The 17,120-nt window shown below is 43.2% G+C and overlaps 1 protein-coding gene and 1 pseudogene across 1 annotated transcript; one reads left to right on the forward strand and one right to left on the reverse strand.

Annotated features, from left to right (window-relative positions):
• Positions 1–8,996: 8,996 nt before the first annotated feature.
• On the reverse strand, positions 8,997–12,053 carry SAT1 (spermidine/spermine N1-acetyltransferase 1). The gene is made up of 6 exons (XM_025857545.2): positions 11,799–12,053; positions 11,517–11,568; positions 11,339–11,422; positions 9,801–9,902; positions 9,666–9,706; positions 8,997–9,523 (listed from the first exon to the last, which is right to left on the reverse strand). Exons 1-6 carry the CDS (start codon positions 11,862–11,864, stop codon positions 9,353–9,355), a joined length of 516 nt encoding a protein of 171 aa, XP_025713330.1. The 5' UTR covers positions 11,865–12,053; the 3' UTR covers positions 8,997–9,352.
• Positions 12,054–16,354: 4,301 nt separating this feature from the next.
• LOC112813023 (U4 spliceosomal RNA) lies at positions 16,355–16,422 on the forward strand (annotated as a pseudogene).
• Positions 16,423–17,120: the final 698 nt, after the last annotated feature.

A 17,120-nucleotide genomic window follows, 5' to 3' on the forward strand; every position in this document is an offset into this window, starting at 1 on the left:
CACAGACAAGAATGTAAGCCACACACACCACCACCTAGATTCTTCCCTCAGGATCTTTCTCTTCACCACTTCCCTGGATTTCAGTGGGAACATTTCCCCAGAGTTCCATCCGGTCTGGCATGAGACCATAGTGTTCATGACCATGAGTGTCCATGGCCCTGGCATAACCCTTCTCCTCCCATCCCAGGGGAGGAGCAATAAGACAGTAGGTAGGTAGCTCTTCTTTGGCAGTTCTAAGGAACAGCATGCGTACGCCACTCCTTACAGAAAAGCATTTAGCTTCTTTGGGAGGTGGGGTAGTGTCGGGTTCTGAGGCTGAGGGGTTGTTAAGAATTTCCCCCAGTGTTTCATGTTTTAAGTTGACATGTTTTAAGATGACATGTTTTAAGATGCTGAGGAGTTAAGTGACGTTGTTCTGGACAAGACAGGAGAGCACAAAGAGAGGTCAAAGGTAGAATAGGAGAAGGTAGAAATGCTGCCTGACATTTGACTTGCCTGTAAGAGAATATTGAACTGGCCGAACATTCTGGAACATTAGCTGCATATTCTTTCAGAAGTTCCTCGGGGTTACCGCTATTATTTCTTTTGTCCAGGCTTGTTTAGAGTGGTTGTCAGCTAACACCCCGCTGGTGGATAAGCATCTGCGAGATGTGCAGGAAACAAGGCCGGGGTATAATTATAACATAATGCTTTAACAACATTGCACAAGACTGCCTCAGTACTATATGCCAGAGTGCATAGCGACTGTCTTGCTGACAGGCATTTGGATGGTGATTAGTGTTGGATCACATCCTAGAATCAGGCTTGAAGCCAGAGAAACTGGAAAATGATTTTTGTTTTTCAACTCCTTGGAGGCCTGTGTGGAAAATTTAGGAGAGCACATTTTTGTTTCTAGTAACAGAACTCACATATAATTTGAGGAAGAAAAAGTGAAATGGGATGGTTCCCGAACCACTTGCCTTGTCTTGAAGTGGGTCTTCTGTGGAAAAGTTGAATTTTCTTGCAGGGCTGGCTGAGAAGTTTTGAGGCAAGGAGCAGTTGATAGGAAGCCCACATTCCCCCAGGTCCTTCACACCTAATCTAGGCACAGGCAAGACCCTTTCCACGTGGCAAAGAAACAGTCTTAGCCCCAAAGCACCACCAGTATCCATGACCAAAGGCCACCATGTATGGTTACACTAGATGGTGAGTTATGGTTTGTGAGATGTATCTGGAGCCTGGTGACCAGTTCAAATCTCAACCCCATTGCCTTTTGGTTGTATAACATTGAATAAATTCCTTCACCCCCTACACCCTGCCTTCCTCATGCACAGAAGGATGGCTTTGTTTTGAGGATTAAAAGTGCTCTATAATTATAAGCTTTTTTTTTTTTTCTCCAATTGTGACTCTCAAAATGGGGGCCTATTACAAGTAAAGAATAACATGAGAGCTGATTCTATTTCTCAGTTTCCCCTCTAAAACTGGGGCTGGTTTGTTTCATTTATTTAATGAAATAAATTCTTTTATCAAGTGCCCACTGTGTGCGATGCATGGAATGAGGCCCTGAGGATATAAAGATTATGGGAGGGCACCTGGGTGGCTCAGTGGGTTAAGCGTCTGCCTTCAGCTCAGGTCATGATGCCAGGGTCCTGGGATCGAGCCCCACATGGGGCTCCCTGCTCAGCGGGAAGCCTGCTTCTCCCTCTCCTCCCTGCTTGTGCTCTCTCTCACTATCTCTGTCTCTCTCTCAAATAAATAAAATCTAAAAAAAAAAAAAAAAGATTATGGGATATGGCCTCTGCTCTCAGGCTGTTAACAGTCAAGGAAGTAAACATTTGGGTCACACTGTCATGCCTAAGCATAAATCTGAGGCCAAAGTGTATGAACCAGAGGCTTGGAGAAGGGGCGAGTGTGTGGTAGAGAAAGCACATGTGTGCGGAGCTGTGGAGGTACAAAGCCGGCTGACAGCCCGGACGTGCACGGGCTGAATGAATCCACGTTGCTCAATCTCCCTCAGCCAATGTTTCCTCATCTTTAAAGTGGGCCTGATTCAGGGGTGTGCTGAAGCAGGCTCCTACCGGCTTGGGAGAGCCTCTTGTTAAACATTCAGGAATTTTGCAAGCCAGTGGTTAAAACCATGGGTAGCTTCAAATCAGCCCCGGTGGAAGTATTTACACCATGTTAATCAGCAACTTCTACGAATCAAGGCCCCCAACCCCACTTCCAGCTGCTTTACCAGCACACCTCTGGAATATGTGAGGGAGGCAAAAGTTCATTCTCCAGGGTCTTCGGCCGGGCTTGAGAATCTAATTAACATCAAACAGATTAACAGGAGAAAAGCATACACATTTATTTCATATAAATTTTACGTGACATGGGAGCCCTCATAAGGAACTGAAGATCCAAAGAAGTGGCAAAACCTACATGCTTTTAAACTAGGTTAAACAGGAGCGCCTGGGTGGCTCAGTCATTAAGCGTCTGCCTTCCGCTCAGGTCATGATCCCAGGGTCCTGGGATTGAGTCCCGCATTGGGCTCCCTGCTTGGCGGGAAGCCTGCTTCTCCCTCTCCCTCTCCCGCTCCCCCTGCTTGTGTGTGTGCGCGCTCTCTCTCTCTGTCAAGTAAATAAATAAAATCTTAAAAAAAAACTAGGTCGAACAAAGAGAGGCAATTGTGGAAAAGTAGCTAAAATATGTGGGGAGGTTAAAGGAAGAGGATTATTTTAACAAACTGTACACAATTCTGGCATTGACTCATGGTGCAAGTATGTTTCTTTGCTCCTGGGACAGGGAGGGCAACTTCACACATGGGAGTCTTATCTCCCATTTTCAGAAAGGAAAAGGGGAGATAAGAACGCTCTTCTTGCATCTGCTGTTTTTCAAGTGCCTTTAGCTCAAAATAATCCTTCTGCCAAAGTGGCATATTTGGGGTGGCATATCCTGCCACCCTTCAAATACCCTATGCTGTTGTCCTGAAGATTAATGAAGTAACAAAATCACAACATCTGGCACATAGGAAATGCTCAACATAGCTTACAATAAGCGGATCACATAGAATCTATTAATAATGTACCTCGTGCACGTCCATATCCATAATCTCATTTATGAATGGCAACTGTAATGAAGAAGAACCAGCATCTAATTCAGCTTCCTTTGACTCCAAGTGGAGTGTTCTTTCCACCAGACCCAAACTGCCTCTGAAATCACTTTTGTTGTTGTTGTTGAGGGACTGGATGAAAGAAAGCAGTATAAGGAACCAGGTGGAAGAAGAGAGCTGAGGAAAGTCTCTCTGAGCTAAGCCAGAAGTGAAATGCCACCACCCTCAGCCCCCATTTAAAAGGCTCTCCCCGCTGTGCCCCTGTTGTTATCAAAACAGTGGAGAACACAGTTGCTCCCAGTAAATGTTGCTTCTCTAGGAACCTCTGAATCTCAGAAGGACCTAGCCATTGATGTCACATCTGGGGTAGGGAATGTACAAGATGCACCTGAGACATCTTAAAAGTGAGGAAGCTACCAAGAGCTTCTGGGGTCGTGTTCAAAGGACTCTGAAGCCCACTTGAAGAACCTCCTACTGAACAACTAGGGCCATCTGAGCTTCAATAAGGAAAATAAGGACAATGAATTAAGACAGGAAATGTTTAAAGTCCATGAGTTAATAATGATACTTGGTGGCAGGTGGGGTGGGGGGTGCTAATTGGAAGATGCTGGGGAAGCCAGTTCACTCTTTTTGAGAGCTAGTAAATAAAAGGGAAGAATCAAGTATTTATCCTGCCTTTGCTGGGTGAACTGTACTTCATGGTAATGAAATACAAGATGGGAGAGTGCTCTTTTTATAGAAATATTTTAGCTAATAAATGAAGAAACAATGATAGAAACAGAATATCACCATTTTGCAACTCCCGGTCAATCAGTGGACCTAGTAAGTGTTGATATTAATAGCCGCCAGCATCACAAAGAGACGACTAGACTTTTTATACACACCTTGGTGGGGGGAAAAAATCATCTGTGAAATGCTCTTTGTGTGTGTGTGTGTGTGAGTGAAATTTTCTTGCCAAAAAATCAGATCTGAATCTGATCAAGTTGGGGCCCAACTGGTAAAGTTTTACTTCTGACACCACCCTCTTTTTTTTTTTTTTTTTTTTTGACCATGTAGAAGCAGACAGTTTTGCATTATGGTTATGGCAGTGTGTCTCGAACTTAACATAGACCTCTTTTCAAGGAAAGAATTCTTGGCTAAAGTTAACAACACAAGAAACAACAGGTGTTGGCAAGGATGTGGAAAAGGGGAACCCTCTTGCACTGTTGGTGGGAATGCAAACTGGTGCAGCCACTCTGCGGAACAGTATGGGGGTTCCTCAAACGGTTAAAATAGAACTACCCCATGATCTAGCAATTATACTACTAGGTATTTACCCAAAGGATACAAAAATACAGATTTGAAGGGATACATGCACCCCAATGTTTATAGCACCATTATCAACAATAGCCAAACTATGGAAAGAACCCAAATGTCCATTGACTGATGAATGGATAAAGAAGATGTGGTATCTATACAATGGAATATTACTCAGTCATCAAAAAGAATAAAATCTTGCCATTTGCAGCGACATGGAGGAGCTAGAATGTATTATGCTAAGCAAAATAAGTCAGTCAGAGAAAGACAAATACCGTATGATTTCACTGGTATGTGGAATTTAAGAAACAAAACAGATGAACATATGGGAAGAGGGAAGAAAGAAGAAAGAGAGAGGGAAACAAACCATAAGAGACAAAGACAGAGAACAGGGGCGCCTGGGTGACTCAGTCAGTTAGGCATCTGACTCTTGATCTAGCTCAGGTCTTGATTTCAGGGTCGTGAGTTCAAAGTCCACTTTGGGCTCCACACTGAGCATGGAGCCTACTTAAAAGAAAAAAGAACAAACTGAGGGTTGATGGAGGGAGGTGGGTGGGAGATGGGCTAGATGGGGGATGGGTATTCAGGAGGGCACTTGATGTGATGAGCACTGGGTGTTGCATGTAAGTGATAAATCACTGAATTCTACTCCTGAAACCAATATTGCACTGTATGTTAAGTAACTAAATTTTTTTAAAAGATTTTATTTATTTATTTGACAGAGAGAGACAGTGAGAGCAGGAACACAAGCAGGGGGAGTGGGAGAGGGAGAAGCAGGCTTCCCGCCGAGCAGGGAGCCCGATGTGGGACTCAATCCTAGGACCCCGGGATCATGACCTGAGCCGAAGGCAGACGCCCAACGACTGAGCCACCCAGGCGCCCGAGTAACTAAATTTTTTAAAAAATTAGAAAAAAAGAAATCTGTTAAAAAATATAGAATTCTCACAGATGCCCAGAGAAGTTACTTTTATTATATTACTTACTATAGACACATAACTAGATGTGGATATGTTATGTTCATAGCTCCTACACAATTGTAAAACCAATATACATTTGCAAACCAAATCTTTAAAAAATGACCAAACTAATAAAATTCAAATGAAAAACACTGATTTAATATGAGGGGAGATTTTTTGCTCAAGTGAAGTTGTTGCTTGCAGAGGAACATGGTGCTGATGGCTGGGGTGGATGTTATTGGTTTCAGCACTGTATGCACTTGGATGACACAATTCTGTGGTGATTTTTCTCTAAAAACTCTCTAGAAGGTTCTCCTTCATGCTGTTGTGGTGGGACTTGGTCTTTGTTAATGACACAGTGCTAAGGTGAGCAGCATAAAACAAACTGAAATGGTTGTGCTCACAACTACAACTAGGATTCTGTTTTAAGCTCATTATCTAGATCGGTTGGCTCTCCATCCTGGCTTCACTTTGACATGCAGATGCAAATACAATTAAATTAGGAGTTTCTCAGGGTGTGGCTTTAGTATTTCTTAAAAGCTTTCTAGGCGATTCTAACCTGCTGCCAATACTGAGAACTACTGATTTTGATGATCTAGAAAAATGCTCATACCGATTAATCTTTAGAGTATAATCCAGAAGAAACACCAAATTCAATCATTCTTATAGAGAACATGAGGTGCTTTGAGAGTATGGCAGTGAACCTCCAGGGATTTGAGAAATTTGGCTTGGGAGTTTGATTCCCAGGCCTAGTTGTGTGGCCTTAGGCAACTTAACCTCTCAGAGGTTTAGTTTCTCATTATAAAAAGAAACTAGTAAGAGTACTTCCCTCTGTAGTGTGTTGGCGAGGATTGGATAACAATGTACACAGAGTGCTAAGTGTAATACCTGGTTCCTGGGGAGTGCCTACTAAAGGTTAGCTCTTATTATTAACTATTATGTTGATAACCATCCAGAAACTACTAAAACATTTGTTGGGCAGAGGTGAGCCACAAGAAAGAAAGAGATGATGGGGGAATGGGGTGCTGGGAGAACGTTCTGAGGAAGGGCATTTGGTGGCATTAGGTGGGGCAAGGAAGGCGTTGATGCTGGAGGGGATGTTCAGTAAGGGTGTGGAACTCTCAGTCTGAGCTGGGGGTAACCCCTGACTGGCTTGAAGCCTCGACTGGCAGCACAAAGAAAAGGGATGAGAATCATGCACAGGGTCACATAGAGGTGACAGTCCACAGGAAGAGTTGATGAAACAAGAAAACAAAGATGTAGCCAGTCAAGCGAACAGAATTCTAGGAGCGGGCAAGGCCGCCTGCAGACTCCGAGTGGGAGGCCAGGTCTGCCGCAGTCGAGGAGGAAGCTGCTTCCCCTAGCAGGAGATGGTGGCCGGGTTCTCGGAGTAGGGCCAGCTCCATCAGTGGCTGCTGAGCAGCCTCTTGCCTCAAGGAACAGTGGTTAAGTGCCATCCATCCTAGGCCCTGCTGGGGACCCAATGCAAAGGAGACTCATGGAATGGGGTAGAGTGGGTATAAGGCATTAGTAAATCATTGGGCTTCTTCTGATTTGTTGCTTCTGCCTTTCTGTGTGAAGGGCCCCTTTCTTTCCTTCAAAAGGCTACCCTGTGGAATGGAAGCAGCCGATGATCTTGGGCTCTGGTCTGGGCAGTGACAGACCAGGGCTCTACTATCAACCCTGTGGTTGCATCAGTAGCAGGATGTCATAAACCTGGACATGGACAAACCCAGCTACTTCCCGTTTTGATAGTTTCAGAAATTTTGATTTTATAAGTTTTTGGAGGAACAGAATACACTTAGCAAATAGCAGTTGTTTTAAACACACACACACACACACACACACACACACACACACACACACACACACAGAAAACCCCTGAGATATCCTATGTAATATGATGATTCGCAAGTCCTTAGGTCCGAAATCCTATTCTTCCCAAATGATTATGTCAGGCATAATATTTTAGCAAAATGGTAATTTTAAAGTTATCTTTACAGGAAGCTATCTTTCTCCCCACTTTCTGGTTTTATCATTGTTTATTATTTCCTTTCATAAAATTTCCCAGGACATGTTTTCTTACTTGCCTAGGGATTTCAAGCTTTACGGATTTTACAGTTTAGTTTTTCAAGAGGTGTCTTTGCAGTCGAGTTAAGCATTCAGTGGGTTGATGCTGTGGTGTTGCAGCTTCTAAATTTTAAACGTAAGGGACTTCTTTAGAGTGGACACAACCTTCATAAAAGCTTTTGTGTGACAACCCTGGATTTTTAGGCCTAAGCTCTAAGAATGAGAAAACAAAGAGTTATATTGTAACTTGCTTGGTTAATCTAATTTATTCACATATTTAACCACAGTCAGCATGTAGTTGTTTTCCTCAAAGAGACCCACTTTCCAAAACATGGTTTTCAAAATGTCTGCTTTCCCTGCAAGGCTCTGTGTGTTTAGTTAACCCTTTTGATGTTTGTCGGCTTCTCTTTCCTAGTTACTTACCATCCCAGCAGGACCCTGGACTCTGGAAACCTGTTTTCATAGCATGCTCTCTGAGCCACCAAAAATCCCAAAGCTCTCCTGTATTCAGTACAGTACGGGATCCCACTTGTTTATATGGCTACCTTCTAACTTAGGAAGCCAGAACAGACGCCGGAGCAAGGGATGCCAGGCAAAACCCCCCTTTAACTGAGGAGCTTAGTATTTCTTTCCTGGAGAACACAGAAAGAAGATAGGGAGCATTGTTTTTCAGGTATCTGATAACTTGGAAAACATTAATCTCAGAAATCAGCACAGTGGTGGTTCTTATTAACTACCGTTTTCTTTACTATGCGAATTGCTGGGTTTAGGAATTTAGCTCAGTGTAATGAGTAATAAAAGGAGGTAACAGGGTCGCCTGGCTGGCTCAGTTTGAGGAGCATATGACCCTTGATCTCGGGGTTGTGAGTTTGAGCCCCATGTTGGGTGTATTGTTACGGAAAAATAAAACTTTAAAAGAAAGGTTAACATTTACCTAAGACTGTCTCTTCCTCATGCCTCTTGGTAGTTTCCTTTTCAGTTCTGGAGGAAGCTTTTGTTTACCACCCTGTTTTAAGCACTATTGTTTTTCTACATAGAAACCCATTGGGGTACGACAGTACCATAGACTGGCCCTCCAAATAAATTGATTTCCCTGATTGGGACCCTCACCCACCTCCAGCGTTTTTGTTTGCACATTTCCTGTAAAAATGTTGGTTCGCTCCTGCCTGATTAGCAAAGCGATCTGCTTTCCCTCCTTCAGAATGGCATTTTGTGTGGGATGAGCTTGTTGTGGGCAAGGTGTGTGCCCCCCTCCACCCCCAGTATTTGAGAAGCCTGTCTCCGCCTTTTCTGTGGGTAACAAATGGGCTTGTCAGGGGCTTCGCTTTCTAACCTGGTTCTCAGCTCCTGAAAATTCTGTCAGATGAAGTGTCCAGTCACCAGTGTCAAGTCATTTTACACACTGCTACCTATAACACCATGGAATTCAACTGGCTTCTTTCTAGACTTTGAGAACAGCTTGTGACCACTTTAAATTGGGTTGAAAACTTTTTCAATAATTGTAAGGTTCTCAGGTTATGTTTCTTGGCCATTTTTATTTCATATTCAAAAGCAAGAAACATGTCTTGAGAAATAAAGATTAGTAAAAATGCTTATACCAATTAAATCAAAGGGCAGTTTATTAAAAAAAAGAATCAAAACAGAAACTCTAAGTACCAGTGTGTACATTGTACACATTTAAATGACTCACAAGAATGAAGTTTTTTTCATATACATTAAGATCATACCACCCTGTTGTTTATCAAAAGATGTTCAAGGAGAAATCTGACTCCAAACTGCATACAAGATTGCCATCTTAAACAGACCGCATTTCAAACATGCAACAACGCCACTGGTAATAAAGCTTTGGAATGGGTGTTCATTCTATTATTTGACTACAAGCAGGACAGAAAGCAAGATCAGTTGAGAATTTAATCTAAAATAGAATGGAAGCTGTCATTGTCTGCACCAGCACTCCTCACTCCTCTGCTGCCATTTTTAGCAAGTACTCCTTGTCGATCTTGAAGAGTCTCCATCCCTCTTCGCTGGACAGATCAGAAGCACCTCTTCTTTTGTAGAAGTTGATAGATGGTTCATTCCATTCTGCTACCAAGAAGTGCATGCTGCTGCAGCGACATTTCATCGCAACCTGTTGTAAGGGAGAGTAAAACAAACTCGGTGACATTTCCACCTGCTTTCCAAGACCTAAGTCTGATTCAGTCATTAAAATGATTCAGTAACCCTAACAAACTTGGAAGCCAAACCCACCCCCTTCCCAAACCAAGACGTACCTGGCTTAGGTTCTTCAGAATTTCTGATCCTATACCAAAGCCTAAAAGAAAGAGAAGTACCGTTTAAAAAGTCTTCTTTAGGACTTTAAGCCCTGGTTTCTCTTCAGAGCAAACCCCTCCTAAACTCAGCCATACCTCTATAATCACTCATTACGAAGAAATCCTCAAGATACAACAGTTTGCCAATCCATGGGTCATAGGTAAAGTAGTACATGGCAAAACCCACAACGCTGTGTCCTGTAATAAGAGTATCACATGAGATGTGGACGAAAAGCAACCCATAGAAGTTGTAGCTGCAAAATCAGAAGTCTATCACAGGTTTTTAAAAAAACAGACATGCATGTATTATAGAAATAAGTAGCCACTGAATTGGGACTGTCTCCTGATTTTTATGCTAGTGCAGTCCAGGCCACTGTTGGATGATCTGACTGTTCTCAGAACATGTATTTGCAAAAAGCACACATTAGAGCTAGCTGAAGCGAGGCTAAAATTGTGGACTGGCCACTCTGCAATCTGCTGGATCTCACACTCAGGACGTGAGAATGCTTTCATTACTTGCCAGAGCAAAACTGCTATAGTCTTAAACTAAACACACACATTATTCACATCCTATTGATATACTGGTATGTTGACTTGGGAATAAGTCGGGTTTACACGGCAGTTCAGAATAGTAAATATTTGTAGTTGAGAAACTCTGCTTCCTTAAGGTCAGGACATCAGGCCAAAAGTGCAACGTTTAATTTCAGAACTTGCCTTCCAATTCACAGATTTTCAATTTGCTCTCCCCAGTTTTAAGCCAGAAGAAGCAGAGGTACCCAGAAACAGGTATTACATAACATCCACATACCTCCAAAAAGTACCTCATCCCTTATGTTTTGCGTTCATTTCTTCTAGCTTGGGGAAGAGACTTCAGAAAAAAAAAATGAAGGACCCACCCAAACAACTTCCCCTTTTAGCTCTGTCTTCTGACCAGTCAACAGGGACCAGCAAAAAAATAAAACAATCTGACATCCTCTTACAGGGTGTCTATAATTTCAAATGGAGGCAAAGGTTTCAAATTAAACTTTCTAGCCACTTTATAGTCCTTTGCAAACACAGGAAGAGAGTACACTGGAGTTTCTGATCTACCGTGTTTTAAGTGTGTGATAATAGGACCTTACCTCATTTATCATGATCATCTACTTTATTGTGTAAAGGATCTTTTAGTTACCTCCCCGCCCATCCATGTACACGGAAGGGCCATGTACATGGCGAAGCTAGAGACTGTAACCTGAAGATTGGGACAAATTAAAGAAAAAAATGTGATTTAACACAATTACAAAAAAGGTTACGTTAGGGTCAAACAAGAACCATTTATGAAACTGAATTACAACAAATGACATTATACCTAACTCTTCCGGGTCTCCACAGCATTCTGATACTTACTTAAAACAGCTCAAACTCTTCCGGGTCTCCACAGCACTCTGATACTTACTTAAACAGCTCTTTCAACCCGCCCTATTATTATGTGCAGCACATCTATTTTCTTTTTTCTCAGTAGTTTGAACACTGGCTATTATTTCTGGCCAATTTCTCAGTAACTTTGGCCTGTGTTGTCAGTGGTTCTACACAACAGACACTATAAGTTTTATACAACAGTCGGTGTTTGGCTTCTGGAAGGGGAGGGCGGTTACCTTCCGGAGACTGGTGCTCCTTGGGCACTTCGGCAACCAGGCAGTGGTAGAAAGGGTGCTCTCCGAAACCATCCTCTAGTAGATCTGCAAGAAGGGGCAGCAAGGACACACAGTGATGGCCTCGGTGAAGATGACAAGTACCGGATACCCTTCCCCCGCCCAGCTACAGCTGCGTTACCTTTTTCAGTTAACATCACTTGCTCTTCCATGTATTCGTATTTAGCCAGTTCCTGGGGCGATGCACATGGGAGAAAGGGAGAGAAGCAGAAAACTAAGTGAGGCCCAGACCCAGCCAGCTCAGAGGGAACGGGGTGGGCGGGGCGGCGATTCGTTCCCAGTATCCTGCCCACAGCGGCCCGGCAGAGGCTGGGGGAGGCGGGCGGAGAGAGGGGGACCTGCCGGAGCCGCTCCCCACCTCCCACCCCCCCCCGCCCCAGGAGAAATCCGGGCCTCCCGCTACCTTGATCAGCCGCAGGATGTCACTGCAGTCGGCGGCGGTGGCCGGGCGGATCACGAATTTAGCCATTTTCGTCTTTTGCTTTTCTTCCCTTTGCGGACCAGGCCCCTGTACTTGAACAGTAGGAGGAGGTGGTTCCTCATTCGTCTCCCGGGAGCGTCCTCTTCTCAGTCAGGCTGGCACCATGACCCAGCGGACCTCGGTAAGCGACGGAAAAGCTGCACCCGGTTGCGACGAAACCTGCGCGCTTTAGCGGCCGCCGGGTCCCGCTTTTTAGCGCAAAGAAGCTCCGCCTCCCGCCGTGAGGCGGAGGCACCTCGTCCAATGAGACCGCGACCGCCCCCCTCTTCCGGGAGCCTCCTTCTCTTCCGGGCTTCCGTGTGAACCCGGCGGGCGCGGGCGCGGGCGCGGGCGCGGGCGCGGGCGGGGGCGGGGAGGGGGGGGCGGGGAGGTGAGTCGCGGGCGTTCTCTCGGGGCGCCCTCTAGCGGCACCTCTCAAAGCCTTCCCGGAAACCCGACTTTGTGGCGTGCGCGTCACCCAGGCGCCTTTACAAAAGGGAGAGGGGAGTTCCTCTTGTGAACCCTGACCAGTGACCTTGCTGTTTCTTCCTTGGCCGGTCGGGAAGTGAAACTCAGGAGAACCAACCTTGGGCAACATGGGGGTTAGAGCAGCGGTGTTCTACAGTGTGGTGCGGGGCACCCTGTGGGTCCCAAGTTCCTTTCAGGGAGTCTGTGTCAAGACTAGTTTCATAATAATAGTAAGACGTCACTGGCCTTTTTCATTCTTGCTGGAATTTTCCAGAGGCGACCTGATGTGTGTGTGATGAAGTCATTGCTCTGATGACTAATGTAATGTGTGCTTGTATATTCTTGGCGTTTTCTAAAATTTCCTAAGGTAAATTATTTGGATTCCTCAATAATTTTTCTTTCATACTTGTAATTTTTAGAGTTAGCACACTGTTGTCTTTCTTATTTTTTTCCTTCTTATTCTTTGTTAAATCTGGCCTTCCTCGTGGAAACACTCTCCTGCCTGAGGTACACTCTTCACAATTTCCTTCAGTAAAGATCTTTTGAAAGCTTTTCTGCTTTGCTTGTCTAAATATGTCTTCAATTCATCTTAAAATTCTTGAAGGATTTATTTCACCGCTTGTAGAAGTTGAGGTTGGAAATTACTTTCTTTCAGCCTAGTGATAATGTCAGATTATCTTCTGGCTTCCATTGCTGTTGAAAGTACTTGCTCCATCCTCTGTGCTTTTTTCCCCTTTTCTTTAGCTTTTTATTTTGAAATAGTTACAGATTTATAGAATGTGTGATGACATTGCTCTGGTGACTAAAGGAATGTGTGCTTGTGTATTCTTATGTTTAATAGGATTGTCAAAGGTAAGCTTTTTGGATTCTTCAGTGATTTTTAAATGTCCTGAGAGCAAAATGTTTGGGAACAGTTGAATTAGAGTATAGCTATTTCTCGATTGTACCCACTGGAACAAGTATTCAAGCCTCTTGCAGATACAGTTTTTCTTTTACAACCCACTGGCCCAGCCAGAGCCCCTGAGGGCTTGCTTTGGCCCCCCTGCCTGGGTTCCAGGATGTCAAAGCATGAAAGGGGCCCACAGCATTTTCAGTCCATAGAATGAGAAGTGGACTATCACCAGATGACCTCCCCCAAACATTCAACAAGTGATTCTCTGCCTTTGCTAGCAATATCCTGTATGTAAAAAAGAAAGCAAAAGTAGGCTGTTTGTTAAACCCCTCCCACCCTCTGGGGAGGTTATACATAGTGGGTCACCCAGGGGCTTTATGAAATGTCTTTCTCAAAGATGTTTAAAAATAGCATTGATTCTCATCTGCCTAAGCCACTTCAAGGTATTGTGTTTCCTGACACCATGACACATGGATGACCATTCATAGGCCCTTCCCTACTCTGTTTGGATTAACTTGTGGGAGGAACTAGGAGAGTGTGTTACCTTTGTGTTTCTTGATAACAGTATATTAGACCTCCATGACTAAGCACTAATGATAGCTGCCTGTCGAAGCAATAGCAAGGCTGTTTTCAGTTTCGGTTGCTTAGTTTTTCAGAATAATGATTGTCATTAAAATTTGTTTCATTTTTTCCTATGTGTTCTGTTTTTCCAGTTTAAATTTCATGCTTTTATGCTGCACTTTGCCATATGGCAAGAAGAGCCTATTCTTTTTTTTTTTAAGAGTTTATTTTTTAAGTAATCTCTCAACCCAATCTGTGGCTTGAACTCACAACCCCGAGGTCGAGAGTCACACGCGCCACCAACTGAGCCAGCCAGGTGCCCCAAGAAGAGCGTATTATGAAAAGCTGATGGCTAAAAAAAACCAAAAACAACTCATTGTGATTGTATTTGTGCACATGTAGAAGCTTAGAACCGTAAGAAATATGAATTTTCTTATAGTGGTGAAACAAGTTAGGCTTTTCCATTGTCAGGAATAGATACAATGGATGACCGATGTTAACTCTTGATACTGGAATTTATATTTAAAACTGCATAAAAAGGGATTAACTGAAAAACTTTGATTTGGTTAATAAGTCAACACAGTGACCCTAGGCAAAACCAACAGAATAACCGCCTAGCTGATCACAGGCCACATTATCAACCACAGAATCATGAGCCAATAAAATGGTTGTTTAAAGCTACTAAATTTTAGGGTGGTTTGTTATACAGCAAAGGCTAACTCAAACTAGATGGCCATTTTGGTTGTTTACATCTGGCTTCCATCATGATTAGTCGTAGTGTCAGTTCTGACTGGTCTGTGCTTTTTTGCTGTACTTTTAAAAAATATTTTAAAAATGGGGCGCCTGGGTGGCTCAGATGGTTGGGCGTCTGCCTTTGGCTCGGGTCATGATCCCAGGGTCCTGGGATCGAGTCCCGCATCGGGCTCCCTGCTCCTTGGGAGCCTGCTTCTCCCTCTGCTTCTCTCTCTCTCTCTCTCTCTCTCCCTCTGTCTCTCATGAATAAATAAATAAAATCTTTAAAAAAATATTTTAAAAATGACCTCTGTGTGTATGTGTGTAATAATAAGAAATTGGTATCCTATAAGTATAATTTCTATCTTTCAGAGTAGTGTAGTGGCTTCTTAGCTATTACGACTTTGGAAATGGATTCCGCATCTGTGTGATTGTACCATTTACTTAACCTTGTTAAATCACCATTTCTTTGTCTATAATGAGTAAGTAATAAGAATATCCTTAATATGGTTAGTTGTTGTGAGGCTTAAATGAGGTAGTACATATAAAGTGCTCAGTGTAGCACCTGGACTGTTAGCTTTATTACTATTAACATTTGTAGTGTATTTTTCCGTCATTAAGTATATTTAAATTTTTTAGAAAATGTAATGGCTTCTTAGAGTTCAATTCTGTGCAATTTATTTTACCATTCTCTTGAAGTTTTGTTTTTTTTTCAATGATAAATAATGCTTGATGAACATCTTTCCATCCAGGTTTGGCCCAGGTTTCTGGTTGTTTCCTTAGGAAGATTCCTAGAAGTGAAATTACTAGGTGAGCAGGGATGTAATTTTGTTGATCTGAAGCCAGAGAAACATTGTAAATTCAGGTTCCTCATTACATGAAAGTATACTTTGAGATGACTCTCCAGATGTGCTTGCTCTAGCTCAAAGTATCTAAATTTTGATAACATCTGACATCTGTATTCCACAGGTTATAATACTTGGGATAGACTAGAGTTTGGGTCTTCCCCAGAGGGGGTTTTCTTGCTATGTGTGGGTGACACCCTTTGAGAATGATCAATAAAAACAACTAGCCCCAGGAAAACGCCCTGTTTTGAGCCAAGATTTTCTTTTCTTTTTCTATCCTTTTTCTTTGTTTGAGAAATTATACGTTAGGACATGGAAATCTGTTTCATTTTTAGGGGTGGACCATCAAAAGTGTAAGACTTCTCTTTGTAAATGTAAAGTATTATGTTACTTTAGGCTGCAGTTAAGAGGCTGGTCAGTAATGAGTAAGATATTAATCAGGACTCTTGAATGCAAGTGATAGTACCTGATTCTAACTAGTTTAGGCAAAAGGGGGATTCACTGCTCACCACAAGGAGCACAGGTATGACTGGAACTAGGACTTCGTGGTACAGTCCAAAATATACTGAACAAGAGGAAAGATCAGGGCTTGTAATGGACACCTAGTTGTTTCCCAGAAAAGCATCTTCTGCTTTTGAATAATTATCTTCCCCCTACACCCAAACAGATGGTTCTCCTTGGCGGTGGTGGGGGAGCTGCCAATCAAAGCATGCCACCTGCTTTGTTGATATTGTGATCCAAGCCGTGCCAATCAGTGTCTTTTCTCATTGGCACCAAGAAAGTCCTTTCCTTTCTGCTGGCACATCTGGGAAGACGTGGAGGTCTGAGACAATGACTTTGACCTGCCAGGGAAGTCTGACCACATTTGAGTTTCTGGCTTGGCTTAGCCACAGATGGGATGGCCTGCATGCTTCCAACCACCCCCATTGCTTACTTTTGTCCATCTCACACACACACCCGCCACCCCCTGCTACTAACACTTTATGCACTTGTAAGGACTAAGCTTTGCGCAGTGGCAGTATCGTAGCCAATGAGGTTTATCTGAGGCGCGATTATTGCTAATTGAAAGGACTAAGGGAGCCAAATGGTCAGAAAGTTTCCATTCCATTCACTCTGCAAAGAAGTGGAGATAAGAATCTCCTTGGCCAAAAAGAAGGATTGGGAGTGGTAGATACTGTTTGGGAACATACAGAAATAGGAGTGATCATACTTGAAATCCCATGAATGTGCCAAGTTCTGCTCATTTCTGACTCTTGCCACAGGAATGCCTACAACAAACCGAAGAATGAGAGGTTGTATTGTTAGACTGAGGCAGAGACATTCTCATGTTATAATGAGTTATCCCCAGCCGCCCTATGTATTTATAAGATGAAATCTATAAATTTACCATCCTAGTCTAAGCCTACCCCAGGCTGTTACTGTTGCATTCCATGGGACTCTCACTGAAGATCATAAAGAATTATGGTAGAGAGAGACCATCGAGACCCTGGGGTTGAACTTTAATACATGTGATCATGACTCTTTTTTTTCCCCTTCTTGGCAGTTGTGTTAAATCTTCAGCAATTGCCTCCTGGAAACAAGATATAGAGGATGAGTGACTTTCAGGCAAAGATGCGGACATATTCCAAGTCTCTGAATGTTTATGACTTAAGACTGGTCTTGTTGGCCCAAGGGCCATTACTGTCCACCATGAACCTTTTTTATTTCAGGGTTCCACAATAGCAAAGCAGTTACTTGGAAGCAAGTTTTTTATACCATCCCTTTTGT

This window comes from Callorhinus ursinus, unplaced genomic scaffold (assembly GCF_003265705.2).
Source record: "Callorhinus ursinus isolate GAN/ISIS: 27379988/994484 unplaced genomic scaffold, GSC_fseal_2.0 scaffold16, whole genome shotgun sequence".
In the NCBI taxonomy this organism is placed as follows: Eukaryota; Metazoa; Chordata; class Mammalia; order Carnivora; family Otariidae; genus Callorhinus; species Callorhinus ursinus.